This window comes from Anopheles maculipalpis, chromosome X, assembly GCF_943734695.1.
Source record: "Anopheles maculipalpis chromosome X, idAnoMacuDA_375_x, whole genome shotgun sequence".
Classification (NCBI taxonomy): Eukaryota; Metazoa; Arthropoda; class Insecta; order Diptera; family Culicidae; genus Anopheles; species Anopheles maculipalpis.
The window spans coordinates 9,567,255-9,593,636 of NC_064870.1; the positions used below are offsets into that span (position 1 = coordinate 9,567,255).

At 44.7% G+C, this 26,382-nt stretch overlaps 4 protein-coding genes across 7 annotated transcripts in view; 2 read left to right on the forward strand and 2 right to left on the reverse strand.

Moving 5' to 3' along the window:
- LOC126560468 (60S ribosomal protein L10-like) overlaps window positions 1–26,382 on the reverse strand; it is a 277,878-nt gene that overhangs the window by 198,800 nt on the left and 52,696 nt on the right. The gene's annotated exons all lie outside the window — the stretch shown is intronic.
- The window catches only part of LOC126561545 (probable 60S ribosomal protein L37-A), a 450,882-nt gene that overhangs the window by 195,503 nt on the left and 228,997 nt on the right, over window positions 1–26,382 (forward strand). Inside the window, exon 4 of one of the 3 annotated variants that reach the window (XM_050217771.1) lies at window positions 26,145–26,157. The exons of the other annotated variants lie outside the window; for them this stretch is intronic. Within the exon in view, the coding sequence (XP_050073728.1) occupies window positions 26,145–26,148 (4 nt within the window). The 3' untranslated portion in view covers window positions 26,149–26,157. Of the gene's footprint in view, window positions 1–26,144; window positions 26,158–26,382 lie in introns of those variants that run through there. 3 annotated transcript variants of the gene reach the window in all.
- LOC126568394 (transcription factor btd) overlaps window positions 1–26,382 on the reverse strand; it is a 147,106-nt gene that overhangs the window by 93,915 nt on the left and 26,809 nt on the right. The gene's annotated exons all lie outside the window — the stretch shown is intronic.
- LOC126558141 (aminoacylase-1A-like) overlaps window positions 1–26,382 on the forward strand; it is a 220,867-nt gene that overhangs the window by 75,420 nt on the left and 119,065 nt on the right. The gene's annotated exons all lie outside the window — the stretch shown is intronic.

The following is a 26,382-nucleotide window of genomic DNA, read 5'->3' on the forward strand; positions in this document are numbered from 1 at the left end:
CGCCAACTGGTTTGATTGAAGACCTCAATATCCTGATGAATGCGAGTAGCGACGCCACACTAAACCAAGCAGGTCACACCAAACCACTGATCTCCGGTACAACTGCAAGTGGTGGTTTGGGTCGGTGGTGCGTTTGCGTAAATGTTTTGCGACTAACGCGTCTACCTAACTTCACTTCTCAGTGAGCAGTGTGTCGAGCGCCAATCGTTTCCTTCTCCGTGACTGCTGCTGCTACTACTACTGCTTCAACTACTATCGCACCAAGTGTCATTTTTGTTGTCACCGGAACGTATCACTATCACACATTTGCACTACCGAACGTAAACACCGGAAGGCTTATTGAGGCCTTAACCCCTAACCCTGTAGCTGTCTGTACGAGGATGCTGAAAATGAACATCGTTGATTAGTGATTTCGGGACTGTAATTTTCTCTTTCTGTCTACATATGGGACGACATCTCGCTCTTTCTCTCTCTCGCTGCTTATCGCCTCGTAGAAAGACCTCGTCTATCGTGATTGATTGATGACCGGTTTGATCTGAGAAGTCCTAAGAAATAGATACAATAACACAATGTTTGCGTGTGACAGTGTGGTGTTGCTGCTGTTATATCTCTTATAACTTCGTAACTTCTAACCACCGGATATTTGATCCTAGCTCGAAACTAACCTCAACTTTGCTCAAGTACTGCAGGACACTGTGAAAACAGTAATCCACAATGCACCCACAAACACGCACACACGCCGATCTAGCTAGCCTCTAACCTAAAATATCTGTCCGCCGCGACAGACAGCACAGCACGGTGCAGAGTGTGAATCTGATGCGATGCGGTTTCGAAAAGGCCCTACGGGAACGTACACGCTGGCTGCAGCCCTCAAACGGGAAAGGTAGTTTTTTGAATAACTTGTTCCGATGATGAATAGGGTCTCACTCCCTCGCTGCTCCCAAAACAACAAAAAATAACACCCCGCACACAGGGTTTCGGATGGTGTTGGTGTGCACAACGAGAGAGAGAGAGATAGAGAGAGTGAGTGAGAGGGGGAAGGATCACGTACACACACGCACACACAGAAAAAGAGACCCTGATGCCTGCATACTCTGCACTATCTACTATAGCTACTATGGCGTGTTACTAGCGCTATTACACTACTGACTATGCCTATCCTATCCTGTTCCTAGCGTGTATCGTCGTCTTCTACACGTGCACTCACAAACTCACACACACACACACACACACACGCAGATCGCAACACTCACATACAAGAGGGACGTGTAGCAGGGATTGCTGAGCTAATGCACGAGCCCAAACGAGCTGAATGGGGAAGGGCTGTGTGAGTGCGGTAAAGGGTTTGGTTTCGGTCCGTACTGCTGGTGTAGTGTTGCGCTGCGCCTTTTTAGCTACGATCTGCGTCGATGAGAGACACGACACGCTGTGCGTCTCCGAGAATCGCCGGCAATTGTCAAACTGGAGCACAGACCCGAGCTCAGCACCCACCAGCCATCAACCATAGCTAGCCGCGAACCGAAGCCGATGTACCGTGCCGCGAGCGGGACAACACTACAAAGCTCACCCTCGATGGCGCTTGCTACCCGCAATGGCATGCCATCATGCGCCAGACTGAGATCACATGCGTACCTTTTGTCTGAGTGTGTGTGTGTGTGTGTGAGTGTTTGTGCGCTCGCTTGTGGAAGGGGAACTCCCGGGGTGTATACACCCTTGATTCAACACGCCCATTTTCCCTGAGGGTGGTTTTTTTACGGTACGTCCGGACTTTTCCGAAACACCGGGGGTTGGGGAACGCCTACTTTTCAACCCGGTGTGCCAATAAGCGAAAAAGATGGCATGTATGAAAGTGTGCCGTGTGTGTGTGCCTGTATGTGTGTGTGTGTGTGGAAAACCGTTTTCCCTATCCCTGTCTTCGGCTACTAAAAGTCGACATGGATCAAACGGATTCGAAAACGAGAGACAGAGCGCGCGCGCGTACAACACCAGTTTGTCTATGGACTAATTTTTTACAAATATTATCATTATACACACACATTTGTGGATCCGTTTTGGGCTACCGGAATCTGCCAACGTTAGGGAGTCCAGCCGGACGCGCAGATGCGCTTGTTTTGCTGCCGTACCCGGAGGACCGGGCGTTTCGGAAATTCGAGGATTTTGCGGACGAAACATTTGCTGGCTAAGTAGTCCTTTCTGCGGAAGGGATCACTATAACTGTTGGTTGGTAGTATAAGATTGACTTCAAAATTAAGAATTTCTAGGCATTCTTCTTTTGGAATGAAATTGCAATAATGAGCTTCAACTTTGATGTTTGACTGTCTTAGACGAATGCACTGTTTTTTCCAGTATTTAAAGGGCCAGATATGTATCTGGATATGACAAGGAAATGTGTGGAGAGATCTCCATTGCGAGGACTTACTAACCAACCACACGGTATCAATAAGTCTAGTAAGCGTTTTAATGGCTGCCATTACCTAGTAGGCCGTTATGTCAAAAATAAAAATAAGCAGAATATGTAAACAGTTCATTTCAAATGCCCCTTTTCTAAGTATTTTCATTTATCCTGCTTTACTCTATATTGCAAAAAATAAACTCTGCCTAAAATAAACAATTTAAAATCACTTTGAAATCAAATGTCAAATAAGCTTCCCAAAAAACAAAAAGACCCAACAAACAAAATCGTCCTCTGTGACAAAAAAGGGGTTGAAATTATTGGAAAAGTTCATTCTTTTCTCACAGCATGCTGATTAGCACCATCCGTTCGTCCGTTTCTCCATCCAAGGAGAAGATGCAAGGAGTAGCGAAAAACTTTGTTTTTCCCATCACACACTTTGCTGCAAAACCCAACGATTGCCCACATTATCTGTGTGCGTAGTGGATTTTGAGTGGAAAAGTGGCCTTCAAACTGCAAAAGGGTTGAAACTTGTGATGCAGTGGGTGTGTGATGGGAGTGCCAACCAAAAAAAAAAAAAAAGGAAAAAGGGATGAATTTTCTCCCACCTCCCACACGCGCGCGTGTGCACTTTGTTGTTACGGAACATCAAAGGCGTTTGTAAATATTTAGACAGTGTCGTATGTCAATATCGAGTTGCTTCTTTTGAGGGAGAGAAAATATAACCAAAAAAAAAAAAAAGGGAAACAAAAACTTTGTTCAGCTTTGAAGCCTGATAAGGATGAATTGGTATCAAACGGAAAGAAAGTGAATTGAGCATTAGATTACAACTTGACGAGCGTTATTCACATACATCCCCATACACAGGCTCACGTATATATGTATATTACGAGGATTGTGATTGAGCGAGGAGGCGAGCAAGTCATTACAATTTGTTGAGGACTTTACGCCAACAAATGCTATCATTTCAGTGCAATCAACGGACGCAATTGGGCGGCATGCAGGATCAGATATAAATTACTACCATATTGTATTGGGTGTTTGTTGCCGATGATATCGCAAATGGATTGTTATTCAATTTCCATTAGAGAGATTTAAAATTAAAGTTTGTAACGATACTCCATCGTCACTCTGCCCAAGGTTTCGTTGAATCACATGTCACAATTGTGACCTTATTTGAAGCATTTTTGAGATTAAAAATGTTCATGAATCAGAAGAGCTCTCAAATATACGCCCAACCTGGGGAGAGTTATGTGACGTGACACAATTTTGATACCATCTCCAACGATTTGAGTGGTGACATTTTCTAAAGTTGTTAATACTGTATGATTCATTTACGGTAGCAACTTCTTCTTGGCAACTCTCCTGAAGCTGTCATTCTCGAAAAAGGATGAAAAATAATCCTTTAACATTGTGTTCATGGCGTAGCAAAACGTCTGCAGGTCTATTGGCACGCGGAACGATTTTGTTAAACGTGAAAGGCTAGGCTACAATAAATTCGCTTAGAAATCATAAAAACCCTTAGTCTGTTGCATGAAGAGAGGCTATTGGACGAAGCATTCTTCTGATAAGCTTGGTCCCGTTAGTGTATGAAGTCCTTTGGATGAGGACTACAAGTAGAATATCGTCTTTTGGTAGATAAGACCCTATGGATGGCGAAATACTTGATGTGACGCAGTTTCTGAAATGATCATATCCCTTAGACGACTTTCTTTAGACATTGGGAAATGTTTACAAGGAAAATGTCTTGGTACCATTGGTAAAAAAGAGCCTTTGGATGAGAACTACAAGTAGACGACCATCTTTTGGTCACTCAAGGGACGACGAAAATGGGGAAGTACTTGAAGCAACACTGTCTCTTGGATGACCATATCCTTTACACGGCTCCCAAAGAAAATAGAAAAAATTCTTCGGTCATAAATACCTTTCGGTTGACGAAGTCTGTTGCAAAAGGAGATGCTATTAGTCGAAGAGTTCTTCCAGTGAACCTGATTTCTTTGCGCGAGGATTACAAATAGATTATGTTGGAAGAGACCACTTGGACGAGTCCCTATGGATTGTCGAAACAGTCTCTTAGATGACGAAATTTCTTGATAGACGAGGCCTCTTAGCAACGAGAACACTGGAAGGAGGGGAAGTTGTAGTTTTACGCGCCTGCATTTGCTCAAACATACAATCAGTTGATATTTGTCATGTCATATGACACAACTCGACAGTCCCAGGTCTCACCTGCTGACTGTTTGAGGCCTGTGACGTCTTTTGCAAGACAAATTTGTTTTGCGATTTCAACAGCTAATCTTAGTACGTGTAATGAATTTTCACCATCAACAATCGCTATCATTCTCTCGAAAGCAGCTTCAGGAAAAAAGGTCCTTCAAATTCTGACATCCGCATCATTGCACAACTACACTACCAGGGGAAAGAAAACTAACAATTGCTACAATACAAAGAAAAAACTCAATCATTTATATGCGTTTTATTCCTCTACTCTACTCCAATTGCATCCATCGAAAGGAAACGAAAAGTTTCCGGTTTCGGCATTCTGGTGCACCAAAACCGAGGGGCTAAAAGGGGCAACCTATAGAAAACCAGCCAGCTGGGTGAACCTTTTCCTTTTTTTTTTTTTTTTCATTGGCCGGAAGTGGGCGTCATACAGCTTCCCGTCAGCTTTTATGCATTTTTAACCTATTTAGAAGCACGCACGACGGTTGTATTTTCTTTTCATGTATTCATGCTAGAGAAGCGCGAGAGTAGAACCAGATCGGTCACTGTCCCTGGGTTTGTTGATGCTTGCTTATTGGTTATTATCCTTACCGCTGCACAACGAACTGCAACGCATTAAAAAAAAAAAACACCTCACAGGAGCTCGCGGTCGTGAAGGATTGGTGAGCATGTTTATATGCAATTAATTTAAAGCGAGGAAAACTGGATAAAATATCCTTTTTTTTAACTTAATCCAGGTGTAACATTTCCGATGCTAAAAAAATGGCTTCATGTCTCTTGTTCTTAACGCAGGATATATTTCGAATCAGAAAAAAAAACTTTGTGCTATTCATGAACTCTTTTCAAAACGACGTTACATTTCTTTTATAAAATAACTAATTACGAATTTCGTTCGAATTTCACTGAAATGCAGTACAAATATATCATGGTTGAATCATTGTTGTTTGAAAATGGGGTTTAGATTCGAACCAGACCATAAAAAAATGTTTCTACAACAGTCTTCTCCTGTTCAATCCTCACTCCACCACGTATCGAACAGTAATCGAAACACAAAACTCGTCCAAAATCTCGTCAAAGGCGCAACAGAAGAAAGTCACCGCTGGAAATTAAATTAAATTTTAATTTCCCGCCCCAAAAACCTTACCCCCCACGGCAGCCAGAACCGGTGATTAAGATTTAAATATTTATCCTTGGCGTAATAAACTCCCCCCTCCCCACACGCACACACACACACATCATCCGTCTAATGAATGTATTGAACCGACCTCGAGCGGAATGGAAAATGAGAATTTTTTTTTGGGCAGCAATATAAAATCCTACTGAAAAAAAACAACAAATCTGTTCAAATGTCCTTCGTTTTGCTTCTTGTTTCACCAGAAAAAACCCTTTTGCTGCGTGCTCCGGAATGTAAAACTATCCTTAAAAAGGCAGAGTAATTATTATTATTATTATCATTACCCGATGGGCCGAAGCGATGACAGGCCGAAGCGATATATAGAGACGTATACTTACGCAAACGGTACACCCCCATCCGTGCGGTACACACACTGTCATCGCTTCGCCGACCGGCCAAAAGGATAATGTACCATTATCCTACAACTTCCCAACCAATCCTCCTCCCGCGTGTCTCAGGACACTCTTTCCACCATCACCCTGCTTTACTTTTTTGACTTTTCGTACCTTTTGAGTTCTAAATCAACAAAGTCCAACTGTATTAAAGGTGGAAGAACCCTTTTTTTGGGTCTATTTTTTTTTTTTAAATATTCCACCCGTTTTTTTGTTCTCCTTCCTCCTACAGGTCCCGTTTTGTCCGCATTGTCCCGGCAAGTGGTGTAATCTAAAATTTAAGTCCACCCAACACGGCCACCCCCGCGTCCGTGCCAAGGAACCATCTTGAAAATTGGTTGCCGGTGAGCTGGTGAAAACTCACAATAGAGCCATAAAATGATAATGAACGGTGTGAATCGATTTGAACTGCCTCCCCTCAGACCCCCCCCCCCCGCTGCCCTCCCTCACTCTTCCCTTCCCTCGGGTGAGCGGAACGGCGGGACCCGGCTGTTCCGGTGTGGAAAAAAAAAAAAGGCCGGGAAAACTTCACAGTCCCGCACCCGGGAGAAAAGAAAATGAAGTTACAATTGAGTTAAATGACACGTTACCCAACAAGCCTATCCCGTCCCTTCCCGTGGTAACAAATGTTTAAAATCTCAGAGCATTTTCCCTCCCACCGCCCCCTCGACACGCTTATTGGTCCACCCAGAACTTCTACCCCTTCCCTACTGTCATAGTTTTGCATTAATCGTTGTGCTGCTAAATAATGAAAAGTGGTGCAGTAATGATGGGAAAAATGGGAAAAATTTCTTTGTATTTGTACTATCACGCAAATCTGAAGCGAAGAGAGGGGTGTGGCGAGTCGGGTGAGGAAGGGTGGTGCGAGGGTTGGGAGTGCGCTTGGAAGAAATGGAACTGGAACTGTATTGTGGGACTGGTGTGTAAATTAGGTAAGAAAGCTACATTTTTACCATTTTCACAATGGAATGCAAAAGGTGCATACGAAAGTAACATCAGATAACTGTTTTGAAATATTGTTTAACAACGTAAAAGTAACAACAGATAGAGAAAACAAAAATAAAAGATTCACAAATCCCAGTTTTTAAAACGGCTGCAGCTGCTTTAATCAAAATACAATGAATTGAATCTTGTTATACAAAACGAGAAAACGGGCTATTCTCGCACTTATTGCAAAACCGCTACAATAAGAAATCATGACAGCAAATTATTCTATCGCAGAGTACAATAAATCCGCACAAAAGCCATAAAGACAGTTAAAAACAAGAGACCCTGCGCAGCACGTGAAATGCAAACAAATTGTGGCACAGGAAAGTGCACGAGGGTTGGGTAGAGCAATCGCAATGGACGAAATCATAACAAAAACAATGAAATGCTCTCGAAATCAAATCCCCCCCGGGTGCTCGGGGAAGAGTAAGGATGGTGCGGTGGGCAAGAGAGTGAGAGAGAGAGAGCGAGCGAGAAATGGGTGGGTGGAAAAGGGAGGAAAAAAATGTTGGGCTGGGAAAAACAACGGCGCAGCAAATTGTTTATAATTGTACGTGATTGAATAATTCATTCGAGTTTTTGGTATTCCATTGCTCGGCTTTATGTTTGTAACTTCATTCCGTATCGTCCTTCAATTAAATCGTTGGCGTGGGGGAATGATGGTGCAGAAAGGAGGGAAGAACGAAGGTGTGGAGGGGAAGGGGGAGGAGTGAGTAGAGAAGAAGGGGTTTGGATAGGTGTGGGGTCCCTTCCCGGTCAATGATTGCATGGTTCACGGAACCAGAAGGCACAAATTGGAAGTGGAATTGTTATCTGTTTGCTAGTGACCACTAGTGTGCGGTTGGCGATGGTGTAGGGGAAACAGGGAAAGGAGAAAAAGGGGCAGTGAGTTGGAAAAATATTTAGAAAAAAAGCCATCCACGTGTAACAAAACACCGCGAGAGAAAATGGTAATTTATGAAACACAAGGCGAGAAATAAAATAAAAAGCACCCTTTCGTGTTACGCGTTTTATAACTAAATTTATTTTATTGTCCACAAATGGAATGAAAAACCGTAAGACTGCTTTTTTTTCCCGCCAACCCATGTTTTCCTCCATACCCTTCTTCAATCGGTATACACCGTTACGTAGTTGAAAGCACACAAACCGAAAAGCCCTGCATTCCGGATCCGGATCCATCCTTATAAACACGATAACACTTATCGCTTTGACAGCTCGAGCCAAGCGTTGACGCTTCAATTAGCCGTTTGATGTGAAGCCGAAGGTTTGATCGATTAATTTGGAACGAGCGTGGGGCAATTTGCTATCACTGTGCCTTTAAGGATATCGTGTAAAAACCCTCCCCTCCCCCGTCTCCCCACTGCCCTTTTTTGTTCGCAGTCAAATTTGTTGCGCTATTAAAAAGTCACAGATTTGCCAAGCCGAAAGGCAAAAAAAAAGGAAGAGAGAAAAACCAACTGTTACTTGAATGGCTGTTTCCCAACTGTTACTTGAATGGCTTACCTTTCCTTTTCCACCTCCCCTTTTTCCCTATTCTTCCTAAGTTCCCCACTCCCTCCCAGCCCCCTTTCTCTTCTAACCCCTGGACCTCCCACTCGGGCGATGCCAACCATCTCGGATGGAATCTTTTTTATTTATTCAAATGGACCATAATTATGTAAATGTGAACACACGAGCACATTTGAATAATTTGATGCAAACTTGCACACCTTAGCGCACACATTTCGGGGGGGAGAGGGGGGGGGGGGAACGGAAGGTTTTTCTTTTGCTTGGTATATCTTTTCCATTTTTTTTTTTAGTTTGGCCCCAAAACACCATCTCAGGGGCGCGCGCGCATTCGTCTGTTTGTGTGCGTGTTTGGGGAGGTCCACCGACGTGTTTCACACATTTCGTATCGATTGTAAATTTCACCGTGATTAACGTTCCGGTTCGCGATCGTGCTGTTTGACGTTTGACGTGCTGCAAGTGAAATTGACAGCAGACGGAAGCAGCAGCGGTGGTTGGATAATTTCATCCACTTTCGTACAGAAGTGAACGCCAGGATACAGCAGCCTAAGCCAAGCTACGGTTGAGTTGATATTAAGTAGCTGTGCTAGGTAAATAGTATTTGTTTATAGTTACTCTGCTGCTAATGATTTATTGACAGGTGCAGTATAGCGAGGGTAGTAAATAACCCCCAGTAAACAATGTCGGTGTCAACTGCTCGAAAACGTTTCGAGTAGTTTTTCTTTTTTAAAGAGTAAACCATACAAAACAATTTTACATTATAAATGCACTCTTATTTCTAGTAATTATCGTTTATTTATTGCTCGTTTGCTGTAAACCCCGCACAAAATAAATAAACAACTTCGAAAACGAAAGAAGGGGTTTTCAAACCGATTTGTAAACTTCGAGCGTTTCTCGACGGAAGGTTATGACAAACTAAAAACACCATGCCCCTTGCAACAATATTACAGCGGGCACGGTAATAAATGTGCATACCCACGGGAAAGAAACAAATTTCCTGATTCATCCTTCATCCCCACAGCCGTTGTGCGTTGTCGTGGCCACGGCGCAACATCGACGACATCTTCTCGGTGGACTCGGACTTCAATAGCAACAATTCAATAAGCCCAATCCCCGTGTATCCCCTCCCATGTATCCCCCCCCAAGGAGGAGAGGGGAGGGAGAAGGGCTAAGAGAATGGAGAGGAGACATATACAGCTGTCCAACCTTACGAGCGTGTTGGCAAGCAGAAAGAGAGAAGCATCTTGCGCACGGTGCATTCCTGCGCGCATAAATTCAGGCGATTTGACAGGAAAATTACACCACCGTGCAGATTGTGGCGGCCGACGGACGTGGGAAAGGTACCACGGTAGGTTTTGGGCGGGAATCGTTGCAGTGCACTCGTGGGGTCGCGAATATTGCGCTAACTGAATGCCGAATCGCATATTTATTAAATCCACTTAGATGCTATAAGTCTATGTCAGGGCGAGCAATTGCAAGGTTTCGGGCACTGGCGCTTTTGCGTTGTGGCCGCGGGTGGAAAAACTTCACCCCGGACACTGTTAAACCCATGTGTGTGTTTGTGTGTGTGTGTATGTGTCCGAGTTGGTCATATTTAATATCCTTGGCGAGACGAGAGAAGCTGGCTTTAGAGGGAGAATGATTGGGAAACAGAGTCTGTATGACTCATGTCCTTGACGTCCGGTCTACGGCCGTGGGAAAACGCGCGAAACGCTCGAAGCGGAGTAGGTCTTTGGCTTTTAAAATAAATACCAATTCTTTCGATGCCCACCGCTCGTCCCTCGAGCGGTTTGACGATCATTTAAAATATCATTAGCGAGATAGCGTTGCGAGAGCAGCTTTTCGTTTCTTTTTCGGGATGGAGAGGTTAGACAATATTCGAGTAGAGCGTGCCTAGATGAGCTTGTTCCACTTTTTTATGTTTTCGGACATTCTGCCGCTTTCTACTCGGACATCACACATCAAAGAAAAGTACCGGGCCATCAAGTTGTGAAGTACTGAAACAATCCATCATTCGACACCTTCCGCACCTTTCGCAATTCGAGCAGTTCCGCCTTATACCTCTTTTTTTTTTGTTATACAAACCTGGTTACTGATAACAAACAATCGCCACCAGCAAAGAAAATTGAAGAAACGGCACAAAATAAAAATAAAAAACAGGTGCGTGCTTGTTGATGCTTTGCATATTTGGAAACTCAGCGCATCAAACTCATCCATAATTGTGAAGACAAGCGCGCAGACAGCGCAACAGCCAGCAATTAGCGTCGCTACAACTCCATTCACTCCTGCCGTTACATCCCGCTTTAGGGTTTCATAGGTTTAATTTTATTCACCAATCTTAGCGTGGACTAATCAGGTTTGCGAGCCGGTGAGCTGGCCGTCATGGGGTTGGGATTGGAATTAAAGTCGTGCTATTTGCATTGGTTTGCTCACGCGGTGTAAAAGAATGGTATTCAGCAGAGTACTGCAAGACTTTCTGATTTAGAAGCACGTTGCATTGCGCCATGCAAGTAATAATATAGAGCGGTGCGGGTGTGAATATTCAATATCTCTTATTCGCATTCCTCATACCGTTGAATTTCGCTTCTTCATGGCATGGGTATCCGGTAGATGGAGTGAACGAACACGGAGGCCCCGAGCTGGTGAGGTGCCCAGAATTTACAAAGAATATTCCCCCCGGGCTGCAGAATCAATGTGATAGACATTCATTCGACATTCATGGCGCTTAGGGACTCCGAGAAACGAAATCCGCTCCTGAAGATGCATGCAGTTATATAAAATGGACAGGAATTGTTACAGGAATTTCTTCATCAAAACTTGAAGCACTACGAGACGAAAGGGAATCGCGACGATAGAACTCTGCCACCAACCTAAGAAGCCTCCTTATTCTGGATTGTTCCTTGGCTCCCAAGCAAATTTCCTCGCAATTCATGTCACTCAAGCCTAGGCTTTTAGGACAATCCTTTTTTCTTTTTGGAATTTTTTTGGTAAGAAATAATATGAGGATTTCTTGAGAGTTCAAGAAATGGCAGGCTTTGTTAAGAAAATTTCCTTGGAGGTTTTCGGAGTTTCTCGTAGATCCTTGGAGAACTTCGGAGAACATTTTAAACGTCTAGGCTTTCGATCTGTTTCTTTGCTTTGCTCTCAATTTGTTCATATTCTTCAAGTTTTCCTTAAAATCATGTTTTTTAAAGAATTCGGTCGTGAACAGCTGTTATGGAGGTCTAGTGGGAGAGAATCGGAAGAGTATGCATGTCTGATGTTAGCAGTTGCAGGCCAAAATCTCTTGAAGTGGTAGAGCTAAATAAATAGAAGATCAGTTAGAATCCAGGGTGAATAACGAGGACTCACCAACGTGAACTATGTGGTACCAAACAATCTAGTAAGCCGCAAGAAATGACGATGTCAGGACCTATAACTGCGATAATCACTGAGCTACTTTGCTGATACTAGATGAAAAGATTAAAAAAACCCTCAGGTCCTGCGAATTTATACATCTCTAGTGATCAACAAACAAAACAAGCCTAGTTGCTGATGCTTTACTCCAATTTTGCTATGGACGTATCGAAAGCAGTAGCTCTAAGAACAGTATATTGTAAAGTACGGATTATCTGTCAGGACTCTCTTAAAATACCGCTCACGAGAACTTGAAACAATGAGATCTTTAAGATACAATCAACATTTCTACTGCTTCACACACGAAACAGCAGTTCACCAAATACACGTCAGAATGTTGTTTCGAACAGGAACGACTGGTGTGCGCGACCAATTGCAACTTTATCCAGAAACACGTTCCACGCAAATTGCAATGCTTGCCTCGCCGGAACATTTAACCACCATTAGCATTCCTAATGAGCCCCTTCACTCGCGCACGGATCTGGGATTGATCCGGTAAGAGCAGCAGCAACAACAACAAAAAAGACAACCCTCCCAACCATCTTCATCATGCCGATCGACAAAACGGTCCCGATTGATCTCTAGCCGAACCGACGACAAGGCCATCAGCACGGTACGTGAGGTACGCATCAAAAACTGCAACCATTAAAACAGCTCCCAGGAACAGGATTGCAACACACACACACACGGACGCACGCACTGTGTACTGTGCAAGTGCATACTGTCAGATCGACTGTGCGTGTGCATGTTGAAGAGCGTTGAAGAGGCAGCAACAGCAGCTAAGAAATAAAAAAAATCGTATCTACCAAGGTAAGATTTTAATTAATTGATAAGAAGCGACTCCAACACACCACTAAAACGCGGGAAGCGCAACCCAGCAAAAACGGTTGAAGATTGAACGAGCATTATTATTTTTTGTGATTTTTTGTTTTACGACCTCTCCCGTCCTCGATTAGAGCCGCATCCGCAGATCGATAATGCGATGGGAAACGAAAAGGATGCGAAGCAGTCAGTAAACCGGTGCCAGTAATTGCAAACAACAACAGCAAAATCCGAGGAGCTAAAAACGCATCAGCGAAGGTAAATACTTTACTGTATTCACTTCATTTCTAATTTAGCTCGCAAAACCACAAACACACGGTTGGTTTCGCAAATGTGCGTGGTTTAATGCGTTGCTGCGCATTTGGTAAGGACGCGGCAAACGCAACAACCGGAAAACGAAGCTCACCTTATACAGCCTCGGCAGGCAGGAAAAGCTGAGCAGGCTGGCCGACCGGCTTCAAGTCGGCTTGCTGTTCAGTTTTCTTCTCCAGCGCCCAGACTGTGACAGGATGTTGAAAAGGGGAAGAATAGGGAAGAGCAGGGCTGGCAAAGGGGATGAGACAGAACGCAAAAGCAAGCGTCCGAACGAAACAGATTCCGCTTACGATGCTGCTGCTGCTGCTGCTGCTAAGCGATTTAATTACAAGGTGCAGCATTTATTAATTTCATTTCATCTCGCTCGCGATTTTTTTTTTCCGCGATCACCCGAGCCCTTTGCGAAATCTCTTTTAGCCATCCTTTGCTTTACCGATTAGCGGAACCGCTTTTCGGGTTCAGGACGGTCAGATTTATGTGCGCCGTTTTGCTTGCTGTGTACGCAATCCGGGCACACGGTGGAGCTTGCTTGGACTCCATTTTTATGTACCTCAAGACGTTGCTTCTTGTGGGGCGATAAGATAGAAAAAGTTGCATTACTTGCAGCTCGATTGGCTTTTTGGTGGGTTATATTCTTCGTGTTCTTCTTCTTCTTTTGCCTAATAGGACACACACATCGGCAGCATTTACTTCTAATTAGTTAGAATCCGTTGTTATAGCTTCTACTTATAGCTTCTCAAACTCACGACGTGTTTATTTGCTTCAAAGTTCACGTTACTGCCACAGACTAATGAAACCCGAACCGTGTTATTAAAAGCAAATCAATTTTTTATTCCTTCACCCCTTTCCCCCTTTCTTCCTTCCCTCCTTCTCTCTCTCCTTCCCGCTCGGGCAAGTCTAAAAAAAGCGATCACTATCGTACTCCACCGCAACGGAGTTTTCGGCGATTTTCCCGGAATTGAGCCGCGAATGTTTCGAACGAAAGTGAAACCATGCATGGAAACCTCCCGAATCGGAATGGTTTCTTCCACCCCCCCCCCCCCCCTCTTTTTCTGTTTTCGGAAGCCTTGCCCTGCAGGATGGAAGGGACTCGCGGCGGTGCGCCATCGGCCCGCGGCAGAAGGTGGGAGCAATAGCCATCGGCAAAGGCAAAGAGTGTAGGAAAAGTTAATTTAAAAGTTCTCACGATCTTCACCGTTCTACCGTTTCACGTTTGTGCGTTGTGCTGCCAAGTTTTCCAATGTTTGCTCTCGTTACTGGTTTTATCGAGTGGTGTCGCCGCACGGCCGAGCGTGTTGGCGCCCGAAATTGCAAAAATGAAAAAAAACAAAACAAAACATCATCGTTTATTTCCAGAAGTCGGCGATTTTCATTTAAGCCGGCGCTGACTGCTTAAACGCAGTTTTTTTTTACTGCAAGGGAGTTTCTGGGCCGTGCTTGGGAGTTTGCGAGCTTGAGAGATTCCGTAATCAACACGCTTCGAGGAGCGTTCGACCGTTCGGGATGATCTAAGTAAAAGTTCCGTCGTTACGAAGCAAGAAGCTGTGGATAGCTTGGACATTTGTAGTCAACATTTATAGGACTGGCCTGTGGTGAAGGTGATACTGGCGTCGGTGCGTGCACGGCAGGGCCGGCGTTCAAATGGCTGACTGTATATCTACGTGCTATGAATAAGTCTAGTAAGTCCTAGACCTAGAACACACCGCCAAAGATGGTCCGGAGGATGCGACGCTCAAAACACGCCAAGAGCGTTTGCATCGTCGGACCACCGCTCGGACCACCGGGAGAATCAGTGTGCGATCTTCTAGATCTTAGCAGACGGTGAGGACCGTAGCGGGCACGATTCTCCTGAACAATGCTTCTCCGGATTTCACTGTTGACATCGTTATCCGAGGTTCCAAGATAGCACAACTCCTCTACCACCTCAAGATTGTCGTCTTGCTAACGCTATCAATGTCATCCGCGAAGCCAAGAATTTGAAGAGACCGGTAGAGAATCGTGCCACGGATATCGTTGTCTAGACCTAGCAAGTCATTTAGCCAATAAAAAGAAATCGCAATGTTGCAGGTGAAGCTATTGATGAGATGTCCCCTACTGTTAGAGCCTTGGAATCTTTTTGTAATGTTCCTGAAACGTTGTCAGGAAGAATATTTTACTTTACTGAGTTGACACCAATTATTACTAGTTGGGAACTCCAAAAGATACCTTTCATTTGGTAGATTTATGTCTCATCTTGACCTCCCTCTAATGTCTTCTTGTAGGAAATCGTAGGAATTACTCTCGAGAAACACTAGCTAAAAGTACCGAAGGATTGCAACTAGCATTGTGTACAGATACTCTTTTTTAAGAAGAGAAGGCAACTGCTTACTAACTCTTGATAGATGAAGCCTCCCGGTAGCTCCGTGATCACTGACGACGAAAAGTTATCTCATGAGGGACCTTTTTGGAGTTCGCATATTATTGAGGTGAGGCCTCCCGGTAGCTTCACAACACTAATTTCAACGGATAGACTTGACGTTTTACGTAATTTTGACTAAATTCAAATTATCAATACTTCTAATTTCTGAGCTATAGTAGCTTTCAAACATGGCTGTACTTAGACGTTTTTGTCTACCAAGCTACAAATAGTAGAGCACTGTAGCATCTTCAAAGTGTATCCATGATAGCTTCTAGCTGTATAAGTAAATACTCTCCTCACGAACTTCAAAATGACATCCAATGTGGAAGAAAAGAAACTTCAACGTCCGATGTCTAGCAAAACAATCTGGCAAAGCGCATTAAAGATCCCATCCAAATCGAAACACTCATCCATCTCTTCCTACTTTGACATACTCATTCCACTGACAGTCAGACAACATCTTAGAATCGAGTCGAGAATAATGGTGCTAATAAGATCATCATAATGAGCTTATAATCTCTATTTAATTTTGTCCACTGTCTCTCCTTTTTTCCCTCTTTACCTCTCTCTCTCTCTCTTTCTTTCTTTCTTCATTTTTCTCCCCGTCAAATGATCTGATGGGTTCTTGTAGCGTTGCGTGGTAATCCTTTCCACAAAATAACCACAAAACAACGGCAGAGCTCACCCAACTCCTGGGCGCCGGGGCACCAAATCTCAGCCGGCACGATCGGCTCCCCTGCCTTAATATCTTTTCGATCCGAAATTGATCGGGTCCACTTCCGCTCGTTTGTTTGTAATTAATCCTAACCCTAACCACGCTAGCCCGCCCGATTGCTAGAAGCTAGGCTGTTCGTTTTCGGGGTTTTTTGGTGTTGTTGTTGTGGATATTACGTCCAATTCTAAACCAGTTTCGAGCCGAATGTTGAAACTCGTCACCGCGCACAAGGACCGATTACCTTTTAATGGTGTTTTAATAGAAATGCAGCATCGTGGGTTGGTTTCTGTTGTTGCTTTCGGGTAACGAGTGCGGCTGAGGACACGAATTCTGGAATGTTTGTAATTGATCACGAGTTGAGGAGTGTAGTGCGCTAGCAGAGGAATTAGAATCGTAATAAAGCGGGAGCGTAGTATGTAGTGCGTCCACCCCGATCACCCGGAAGACCAGCGCCAGCGTCTCAGGTGTGTTCTCTTGTGCAGGAGTAAAGACTCAGCGACTTAAAGTTGGCAGATACGTTTGAAAAGGGTCAGCACGTCAGGTTTAGCGTGGCGTTTAGGTTGGTTTCTGTTTCTTTGAGCTCTGCTCTGTCCTGCACGCGATAAGAGCCCTTGGTTGCCTCATCTCCAGTGCGGAGTCTAGCATCTCCAGAGGGGGGAAAAAATCGCTATCGCTGTCTATCTTAATTTTGCAGCTCCAAACAAAACAACAACAAAAAAAAAACGACGAGCGGAAACAACAAAACGATATACAAACTTCACCCGTGGAATATCGTGGGATGAGGTTCAAATGCATGAAAAGTCGCTCTCGCTCTTTTTTTCCATTTATCTAGATCTCAGCTTTTTTTTTCAAGTTCACAGGATATGCGAAGCACGCGAAAAAAAGCACACGGGCAAAGGCTCTTCGGTGCAGGGCCCCGTGCATTTAAATCCATTAGTGTTTCGTGGAAAACAAAGCGATTCGATGCGTTGCCGTGATTTTTGGAAGGTTCTACTTCTTCATGTTTCTACTTTTTTTTCCGCGAATCCATCATATCGCGAATGGTTCCCTTGGGGCAAGTCACATATACACACGGACAAATGCAATAGGGCGCCCGGTTTTTTTTTTTTTTTGTTTTGCTGCTTTCGTACTGCACAACACCGTCATCATCGTTAAATTTGGAGCGGATTTTCAGATTTTTCGGATTTAGATCATCCGATTTGTCTGTGCTTTTCTTGTGTTCCTGTGCCTGTCCAGTATGAGAGATTCGCCAGCCCGGGTCTATAATTATACTGCAGAACGTGGTGCGTAATGAGAAAGACGAGAGGGAGGGAAAGGGAAGGAGAAGGAGTTACTTCTGTAACCTCACGCTTGGGCAAAGACATGGCGGAGTCCTAACATAGTTAAAGAAAAACTGTAACAAATTCATTTCTAAGCCTCTAAACCCTAGGAATCTCTGGATGTGGCCCCAGGAGCATCACTAGTTTCCGGACTCTAAAATAACTCAACATATATTGCTTTAATAAGTCTCTTAAACAGCCATCATGTATAACAACAAACAAGGTCTACTTCGTCTCTGTACTTTGACTTCCGAAAATCGGTCTTTCTACTTTGTTTCCCAAACCGACAGCAAAAAAAAAAACTTCCGAAACAAACTAATCATCAACCGAACGGTGCCCAATACGGAGGGCACGAAAAATGTGTGATAATTTTCACATTCGCTCAAACCAATATTGACAACCGGTCATCAACATGTAGACGAGCAACAAAATGTAATAATTTAGCCACAGCTTCCAGCATGCGTTGGTTTACAGTCTGCACACTCAATAATTTATTAAACGCATCCAAAGGAACTGAATGATTCCGAGGAAAAGTTGAGGACGGTAGGAGATAACATTTTCCAGCTCTTCAGCCTGCTGCTATTGCTTTCAATGCTCGTTTGTTTTGGTTTGCGTGTAGTTTTTTATTTTAAATATATATTTTGGTTGAGATTTTCCCTTCTTCCCCGGAGGGAAACTTTCCTCGTGCACAAAGAGGAAACAGAAGGAGTGCGGCAGAGCAGCCAAACCCAGTAACAGCTGGACAACACGCCAGATAACAGTGAGTGGGGTGGGGCACCAGGCAGAAAAAGGGGGGAGGGGGGGATTGAAGGGGGGAGGAGAGCAAATAATCGGCTAAATACTATAATCAGGTGGCGTATTTAGGCAAAGTATGTGTGCGAAACCCATTGGAAAGGAAACATTCAGATAGTTTCGGTGGAAATTGGAGGTTTTCTTTTCTTTTTTTTTGGCGGACTGGCAGCAGGCAGACGTGCACTACCGCTATTGGTACGCTTGCCTGCAAGCGAGTCCGCGTGTGAACTTGTGCCGGACGAAAACAAGCGTGCGAATCTGCCACCGGTGTTCCGTTCGATGAGCTTTCCAACTGTTTCTGCCCGTGCCGAGTCTCTGGCCGGTGCGAATTCAACGGCGAAGCTTAACGGTGCGCCCTACGGTGGTCAGGAACTTCAGGCACAGTTTGCGATCCCCTACACTGTCTCGAAGAAGTGCTCGAGCAACGATATTGGCCAGCAATATCCTAATCGTATCAGCCGTTGTCTAGTGCACTAGACACCACACCATCAACTCCACGGATGGTTGAGTGTATGCAACGTCACATCCAAAATATCGTGAAACGACACACTAAATCAACCGGCCATAGCAAAATGCCTTCTTTGCCTTTTCGGAAGCCCCATTGCCTAACGCACCCTTCGGCACCAAGGACTTGGGCGAAATAAGGCGAGAACATACACACACACACACGTATATATAAGCCAGTTTTCGGAAACCCGCCCGGAAGAACCAAAGCGAGATAATTCATTGGGGCACTTCATTAGCTACGGACTGTTACGCACAACTGTTCGCTCTGCCGGCTCACCCGGCATACATAAATACTGCCGCGAGGGGTTTGCGATATCCAAGACATAGCGCACACCGTACCGGGAAACCATCTGCGAGTGGGAGAACACTTGAGCCCGGTGGTCCGGGTGCAAGATATCACGATCGAAAGGAGTTTCGAAAAGGAATGCTTTCTCCTAGCTTGCTAGCCAATCACCTGAGAGGGTGCGTGAGTAATCATGCATCCTGCGAGTGGATGGTATGATGACTTTACCAAATGTCCATCTACACACAGACACACAAAGGCCCTACGGCTTGCGAGCTAGTTCATCATCGTCACTCGGATTTTATTCCACTTTAACGTAACGAAACTCCTTCAGGATATCCAGTACGAAGGTGAGATTCGTCTCCCTTATCCACGTTCTGGCATCGAAATCATGGACCAACTGCCACAGATTAGCAGTCGTGGCTAATGGTGCACATGTGTATGTGTTGTTGTGGAGGAAGTGGGTTGACTCCGGTGGAGAAAGTGTAAAAGGAGTTCCTCAAGTGAGGGGGAGAGAGGGGGGGGGGGGGAAGGAGGAGGCAAATACACGACCTTGTGTAGACCTGTACTTCGCCTCAGTCGAGAAGTCACTTTCGGTCTGATTTATGAGCCGGACCACGCCCTGGGAGCTGCGAAAAGAGTGAAATTACACTCACGAAACGAAAACCGGGCACGAAATTGACTACTGAGCGGCGCGAAGGTGGGCACGAGAGCAACGGCAAGGGGAAGATATTTTAGCTGACACACTGTTTACGAGCACTCGCTAAGCAAAAGGGCACCAGAACGGCCAAACAACGGCGCAGCAACATTTGCTAACAATAGAGATATAACCGCAGAGAGCGCAACGTTTGCCAACGTACGCAGTTTGTTGCCAGTAGTTCCCTTTCCGAGTGTATTGGTGTATTTAGTGGTCAGGCGGAATGTGGAATAGTAAAATTCCAATTTTGTTTTACTAGCCGGAGCCATTTTGCTGAAAGGTAAAGCGCCGTCAAGGATATTTACCCATTGCATACATGCAGGCGGACGGTGGCGTGACCGGAGAAAAATACGTTTCTCATTTAAATGAAACGCGCGAAGGAAACGAAATGACTCACCTTAGATGATCGATACGGTGCATATGTGTGTCCGATGGTTCGCACGGGGCAGGAGTTGAAGAAATTAGAAAATGAAATGAAACCAAAAAGAACAAGGAAAAACAAAAAAAGAAAATTAATATTTTAAAATTGTTTAAGGTTTATTTGAATGCATAAAAATATTTTCATAATACAACGTTACTTTTCGCTTTTGTATATAGTTAGGCATAATAATATAGGGCATCAAATTTGAGAATCAGATTCGTCTAAAACGTAGTTAATATTGTTTTAGCTTCTTTACAGGTCACAAATCCTAGCTCTTCCGATCGTGTAAATCGCGCCAGGGTCCTACCAGGGTTCTACAGTTCTCAATTTGCTGTAGATAGCTCGCAAGGACTGACTGTCCAACTACGTGGTACTAATAATTCTAGTAAGCCATTTGATGGCCAGCGTGACCTAGAAGGTCGTCAAGAAGAAGAAGGAGAAAAAGCACGTTGAGGGCAGAAGTCAAGTGTCATTCTGATAGTCTTCGCAGGAAGATGATTCCCAACATTTTCCAAGAACAATAGATCTCCAGGAAACTCGATCCCTGGCTGCAGCTTCCCATCCATGTAGGCACCCAATCTCCGACAGGACACACTTCACCTGATCCAGCCAACGAACTCGCGGTGCTCCCCGACGCCTCGTGCCGAACTGAAGGTCACTGACGAATACCTTCTTGACGGCATCCGAAGGGATATTAATGGATATTAAAAGACCCCCGCAAGGAAAAAGGACTTACGATTGTAGGCTCGGAACCTGGAATCCCTTACATCTGATGGAAGCACCCGAATCCTATTAAATGGGGTCCAAGCCCACGGCTACAACGAACGATACTACAACAATGAGTACTGGAGATGATATCCGATCACTCCCCCTAGTGTGCTTGAAGGCTTGGTTTTACAGAATCTCAGAAGATCGTACATCTGTCATTCAAATCCACAGCATTTGACAATAGATCTCTATCTTCTTGGCATAGCTATCTTCTAGGACTCGCCGATCATCTGATGGCTTATTAGACTTGCTGATACAACGTACTTGGATAGTTAGCCCTTACTACGGGAGAACGGTCCGGATAAGAGTATCCTGCCGATAGGTCTCTCGATTATTAACATTACTCCACAACGATATGGTATCTGAAATATCAATACCTCGACTTTCTGGACGCATTTTAATGCCTAACGTTCCAAGGCGGGATCCGCTGATGGCTCGCCTCTTTAGTATTATATCATTTTCTTCCTCTAAACTGCATCTTACGAATTGTCTTTGTGAATTCTTAAGCAAAAAAAAGCTCTCAAACAAGCAATGATTAAAACCGTTCCACACTAAGCCCTGGGAAAATTGTGTACTTTGTTGTCCAACGCCACGTCACGAATTTTGAAGACTTTTGGAAGTTTTTTTGTTTTGTGTGTGCTTTTTTCTCCGTACTATCCGTACGTCATCCTTGCCACATCCAAATGCAACGTAAATCGGAATCAACCTTCCCACCTCCACTACCCACGCGAGCCCTTACCCTTGTCAGGATGGATTTGGAATGGGGATAAAGGTGGGTGATCCAGGTCCTCTTCCTGCGCTTCTAGGGAGTGGCTGCACGAACACGGCTGCACACCGGTGCATATATGCATTGTCTGGCACCGTGCATTGCAAATGCCCATGCCACAAAACACCACCGTGCGTACGTGGTGTGAAGGCACGGTGGTAGATGGGAGGTAGAAATTTATTTCCTTCCCTTGCCCGGAAACCCTTCTGCCGCTTTGGAAGCTTGAAGCGAGTGTTTTGGAATTTCGGAACACAATTGAACGTTGTTTTGTGCAAACGCGACCCAACTGCAACAGTCCTTGGTACTTCTTCAGCTTTTGTACGCTGACACCAACGTTCTGGTGAAACGCAGGGAATGAGGGTATCGGGATCTTTCCGGGTGATTCCGAGCGACTCGGAGTGTATGAAAAATGGCTTCACCCGTAGCCCTATAATTAGCGCCAAGTCGAAAAATATAAATATTGTTTTAAATTTATATCCTTCATTTCTTTCCGGCTATTTCGCTCTCGCGTTGTTAACTTCACGTGGGGCTTTAGTGGGGGAGAAAGAGTGGGATTTCATGGGGAGGAAAAGATGCCCGTCTACGCAAGTTTTCATTCTACCACTACCACCACCCACACAGCTTACCATTACCCTTCGCACCCTTCAAACACTGGAAAGGAAGTCATACTTTTGGAAAAGTATTTATTCGAAACTCGACGATCTTCTGTCTTTTCGCTACAAATGCATTTGTGGTGGACAGGAGGAAGAAAGGAGGAAGAAAAATTAAGAGAGCAAAATAGAGAAAGATTACTAAGATCCTACTTCAAAAGCAAATAGTAAACGCACTAATACATCCGAGATTAATTGATCGCTACGTAGCACTAAAGGCAGTGTTTCTCGACCGAATGGTTAAGTGTAAGAGACGATACAGGAAATATTTTTGACATACGTTAACGGAAACAAACCGATCTCCATTTTTCAATGTTTTTTGCCCATTCATTATGTTTGTGTATTGCGTTATCCTTAAAGAATATTTTAAAAATAACAGACACAAACGAGCCATATAATCACAATCATTCTTTACCAAAAATAATCTCTCCCATTTACTGCCCCATCGTCTCTCTCGCGCTTTCCGACCCAGCTCCTTGATCACGATAGAATTCTTATCATGTAAACCGAAGCAACCGATGGCAAAAAAAATGTTGCAACCAATGTTCCACGTCCACGCCGTGTGGGAGGAGCAGATGCATCCAGCGAGATAGCACACACACACACGTTCGGTTCGGTGCATTCGAAAAATAATTCATATGATCGATATCGCAATCGGAATGTTTTGCTGTCATACGCTTCGTGGCGAGTTTGTGGCAAATGCCATTTTGTGTAGAATTTATAGCAATGCGTTTAATTTATTTTTTTTTCTTCTTCTTTCTTTTCTCCTCCCGGTTTCTTATCCGATTTTAAAGGCATCGGAAAACTGGAGTGCTTGATGATAATCGCTTCACACTGCAATGTTCGATGCGCTTCTTTGTGTGATTGTATGGTCGTTTGCCAATCGATACCTAGCGTTCGTACACTCCACGTAAGAAGAGGTACACCGGCCCTCCCTCCTCGTTGTTGTGCGGCGTATTGACAGTGGCAGTAAAACAGCGAGGCAAGGTAATTGACAGGTTTATCACACCGCGCAACAACATAGCAGTAACTACAAAAAAACACACACACACACCGCGCGCCAGCCGAAGAAACCAAAGGGTTCCGGTATTCCACGGCATTGTGCCGGTCCAATTGTGACCAACGGTGGTAGTTTGCGAATGTTTATCGAATTCATTATTCAGCGGTGAATGCAAATTTGCACTGTGCATTTGTGTACCGTTTCTTTGCCTTACCGGGGCCCTGCTTGTTCGACCGGTTTTGTCCCTCTCTCTCTCTCTCTCTCTATTGCAGTAGCAGGCAACAGCAGCAGCAAAAATGCTGAAACTACCGTATAGCGGGCGATAATTTGTGTTATCTAATGCCACTAAGCAGGCGCACAGAAACAAAACGTTCTACCGTTGCCGGGGTAGTACAAAACGATGCGGACCGGTATAATGATGGTTGCTGAGCTTCCTCCGACCCGCTCCGGACGGTCCTGTAAGTCGGTGGCGGGGGACGAGAGCCGAAATTATTGGTTACGAATTGCTCGGTTTTTTTTATTGCAATGCTTGGCAATGGTCAATCGTGATGTGTGAGCACATTTTTCCACACCGATACCGGGACTGGGCCTTATTTGTGTGCTAATTGATAGACAAGTGTCAACATGCTGGCTGGCGTGCGCGCGCGCTCGAGAGAGTGTTAAGCAACCCTGCCTTTTTTGACAGCTCGTCGATTGTAAGTAGTGTATGGTGCGTGAGCGTGCTCTTTTTGAAAAAAAAAACCTACTTCGCTTTGATCGCTTCGCGTACATTGGATATGAGGGACTTCGTTCTACCCGTAGCTGGATAGTCGTCGATAGACTAGCAGTTCACGCTGCTCATTTAATGGCGTACTAGACTTAGTTAGGATAGTTGGACGTAGTTGGATATTAAGTCCGCACTACGAGGAACCGATCCAGATGGGATTTCAGCTCCAGGCCTTTCTTATGAGGACTGGTGCCGTTGTCGTCGCTACCTCCGAGCCGGACTACCTTAATTACCGCCAACAATTAAACAGTTTGTTAAAGCAACATTTACCTCCACTGTTGGCGACCCTCAGAAAATGGCGGAAAAATGCCATTTTTCTGCAGCGTTTAATGTAACCGCGTCGCAACGCTTCGTAACGCAATAATTAGAACGCTGGGCTACCAGCGTTGGTGGTTCCGTCTCGATAACCGTCCATGACGCCATGTTTGCTGTTTTCGTACTTACAAAAATACAGATCCTCGAGGAAACCACATAGTCCCCCCGAAAAAAAAACAAGAAGCTAGCCCAAGCAATTCGCAGAACGCTTGGTGCTTTCTGTGGCTTTGGCAGGCATAAATGCGGCTGCTAAGTGACATGTTCCGATCGGTGTCCTATCATTACCCGCCCTGTTAGGAGACTATAGTCTCTAGCAAGTGAAGCCAGTAAGGTGGTGGGTTGCTGCTCATGCACAACGAGTCACCCCGCACCGAACCGATGTTCGGGGCGCAAAAGCAGGCGAAACGAACCTCAAAAAACGAACTATCATTAAAATTGCCTACATTTCTGTGCGGTTTGGACCACACAATTGGCGAGCCTCGTTGTTGTACAAGAACGAGTACAACGAGCGGTGTTGGGTGAAGCCTGAGGTAGGGGGAGGAGGTTGGAGGATGGAGAGGGTTATGAAGCATTACGAAACGATTGTTTGTTTTGTAATTTGTAATTACTTTATCTAAATATCATAATCATGTGATGCATACCGACAATCAGCCTGTGGAGCGCCGGTAAACCGCACAATACCATAAAAAAAGGCATGGAGCAAACAAGAGTCACTGCCTTACTGTCCGTTAAAATTCTTTTTCTTAGTGTGCGTTGGTGCCTCCCCGTGTGCGGTACTTTGCGGGTTAGGTACAATTCGTTTTCTTCTTGCCCGAAAAAGAAAAAAAAAACACGTGCTACGATTTGTAATAGTTGTAACAGTGAATGTAATGATAGTTCGCTTGCACCGTGCGAAGGGAGGAGACGAAAAAGGGCTACCAACTACTGCTGCTGCGGCAAACTATCCGTCACGCTTTTACTCAGCAAACCCATCATCAGCTCGCCCATCATTATCAAAGTCAATGATGACAGCTTTTGCCCATGTGACTATTAACATTGTTTAATGGTTTGTGGTACTGAGGCACTGATGTCGAACCTTACAACAGTTTTCTGATGCTATCCACGCAACACATTGTATAGAAATTCACCTTTTTTTTGCTAGTTGTGTGTGACCTAGACCCTAAAACAAGAGCATAGAAACGCAGAACCTACTCTTGAAGGTCGCGTACCCAATCCATACTCTTCGCCTAGCTCCTGGACGACAGTCGACAGGGTCCTGAGAGCAATTAATGTTTAGTAAGTTTCAATCACAGCTTTTCTCCACCCTCTCATTCCCATCCCACATCAGCACGGCTAAGGAACAATTTGTTTTTGCAGTGTTTTGACATGTTCTCTAACACGAGCTCCCGGTTGCGTGTCCCCCGTGTGCCGTGTGGACCTCTGCGCCGAAAACCCTCAACCTACCTACCCAGGATTGGGCGAGTCCTAAAAGGCAAATGGTGTTGGACATTGGAAAAATTACCACCACGCATCGTGCTGCTGGCGCAACCTGTTATTATTGATAATAATTATAATTATAAAAGATAATAACTTTTCCAACCCTTCTGCCCGCACCGGAGATCCTGAGGATCTCCTTCAATGCTTTTTTTCTTGTTGTTGCTTACGCTCGATTACGCGCGCGGTGAGGTACTCGCAACAAGGAATGCAAACAACGGCAACAAAACGTCAGCAAAGGGCACCTCCATACAGTGCCCGCCGAAAAAAAGAAACCTCATATGTGATCAAAAGATTTTCCGCAG